Source organism: Emiliania huxleyi (assembly GCF_000372725.1).
Source record: "Emiliania huxleyi CCMP1516 unplaced genomic scaffold EMIHUscaffold_2588, whole genome shotgun sequence".
Classification (NCBI taxonomy): domain Eukaryota; phylum Haptophyta; order Isochrysidales; family Noelaerhabdaceae; genus Emiliania; species Emiliania huxleyi.
The window spans coordinates 1-2,222 of record NW_005200097.1 but is presented as its reverse complement, the minus strand read 5'-3'; the positions used below and the strand labels follow the sequence as shown (position 1 = coordinate 2,222).

Here is a 2,222-nt window from a genome sequence, read left to right as displayed (position 1 = left end):
CCTAACCCTAACCCTCTATAACCCTAATAACCCTAACCTAACCCACCCCCCAACTCCACACCGCAAATTTGAAAGATATTGTTGAAAATCAGGCCCGGCCGCAAATTTCTTCAAAATTTTCGCAGGCGCTCCGCGCCTGCAGATTTTGAAATAAATTCGACAAAATTGGTACCTGGCCCAAGGGTGAGGCTGCAAAGCCATCCTCGATCCGGGTGCCGTCTCAGACGACTGTAGATTGGTATAAGGTATAAGGAACTCGGACACCCGAGTGGTTTAAGGGAATGGCGTCGTGCAACACGGGGGATGCTGGGGCTCAATGCCTCAGCGGGGTGACTCTCAAGCGTCTCACATGACGCCGACTCGAGAGTTGAGGGAGCTATTACGTGGCAATACTTGGGCGCCTGTTCGGCGCCCAAGGTGCCTAATATTAGGGGTCTGGGTGGCAAAGACGTGCCACTGCACAGGGTGTGGGAATATAGGGATATAGGTAGACTATTCGTCACTGTGGGGGGGGGGGGGAGAGTGATAATAGGGGTGTTGAGGTGGGGCTGGTGGAGGTGATTCTCCGGGTCAGTCTGGAGGTCGTTCTCCACCACCTCCTGCGACAGAAGCAGGCCACAATACGCGCGTCCGCGACGCCGACGCGCGGCGCGCGCTCATCGTCAAACTCAAGCCAATGTACGTACTTCCTTTAGCTTAATGGGAGAAACGGGAGAGGATGTGTGTGTTCTCTAGAGGCCCCTAACTAAAGGCCCTACCTACGCTCTCTCTCTCTCTCTCTCTCTCTCCAATGTACAATGGGAGTGAATCCGAGCGAGTGAAACACTAGTCCAAAAGACTCGCGATTAAAATAAATCACACGTGGAAATCCACGCAAAGTGTGCGCTTCGCAAGCAACCCGCAGTTCTACGGCTGCTCTAGTTGCTGCCGCTCGGCGGGGCGCCGCCGCACGAGGCGCGCCACCGCCATGTGGCGGCGGAGGAGCTGCCACTGCCGCCGGAGCGGCCCCGCGTCGCACGGCACCGCTCCCATGCTGCACAGCACGAGGCGCAAGCTCACCGTGCGGTGCTCCGGAGCCGGGAAGAGCGGCACCGCCACCGTGTCGAAGAGCTTGTACGGCGGCTGCAGCAGCACCTGCGGCGTCTGCTGGAAAAAGTTGCGGAACGGAACGCCGCCGAAGCTAGGGTCCTGCTCGTGGACCATGGCGATGGCGATGCGCCGATCCATCGCCGCTTGCACGAGGCGCGCGACAACGCCGCCGTAGTCCAGAAAGGTCTTATCGTTCAGGTAGAGCAGGAACACTACGTGCCCGGAGAGCGGGGCCGCGTTGGCTCCCTCGAGCGCCTCCTCCGCATCGCGGATCACGACCGCAGTAACCGCCTCGGCGCTGGCGGTAGAGCCGCGCCCCTCCCCCGCCGCCGTCTTGACCAGCTCCGACAAATCGAGGACGCCGACGTTGCCGCGGCACACGAGGATGGTGACGGGGCCGCTGAAGGCAACGGGGCCCGCCTGGCCGGGTACCATCACGCCGTCGGCGAGCTCGGCCGGGCGGCTCGCGTAGAAAGGAGAGTGCAGCAGCATCCGCAGCGCGACAGCCTTGAGCGACTCGAGCTGAAAGGCGTTCACCCGCACCCACACGATCGGCGCCGCCTCCTCAAACACGCGCGCGAGCATCTCGCCTGGCCCGCTGTAGTTAGGGTAGGCAGCAGGGGCGGCCTCGACGCAGTTTTCGCGGCACTCGGCCTTCAGCGCCTCGATCGAGGCGCCGCCCTTGTCGACGTCAGCCTCGAAGATGGGGATGAAGGGCCGATTTGAGGCGAGCGCCGCGTACAGCTCGCGGCGGCAGTTGAAGCTCCTGAAGTATCCGGCGCTGAGGAAGACGAGAAAGTTCATTGCGTCGGCTACGGCCTCCTCGAGCCTGCCCACGTCATCGAGGTTGTCGACGTCGAGCCAGATCCGGACGCCGGGGAGAAGAAGCTGGAGTCGCCGCACGACGGTGTGCGTCTGGTCTTGGCCGGTCCCCCAGCAGTGCGAGATGAAGCCGTGGAAGTGGCACTCGGGGGACAGCTCGAGGACAGGGGGGCGGCCGGAGGAGGTGAGGCGTACGGTGGGCATGCGGACGGCGCTGACGGTCTTGAAGAGGACGACGAGCAGCGATGCGATGAGCATTGCGACGGTGAGCACGACGACAAACTCGCTCGCGCCGCGCGCGCTCTCGAAGC

At 62.4% G+C, this 2,222-nt stretch overlaps 1 protein-coding gene across 1 annotated transcript; it reads right to left on the bottom strand.

Moving 5' to 3' along the window:
- Nucleotides 1–906: 906 nt before the first annotated feature.
- On the bottom strand, nt 907–2,169 carry EMIHUDRAFT_254651 (hypothetical protein; the record flags this gene model as incomplete). The annotated part of the gene is made up of 1 exon (XM_005777671.1): nt 907–2,169. The coding sequence occupies one exon, from the start codon at nt 2,167–2,169 to the stop codon at nt 907–909; it is 1,263 nt and encodes a 420-aa protein (XP_005777728.1).
- Nucleotides 2,170–2,222: the final 53 nt, after the last annotated feature.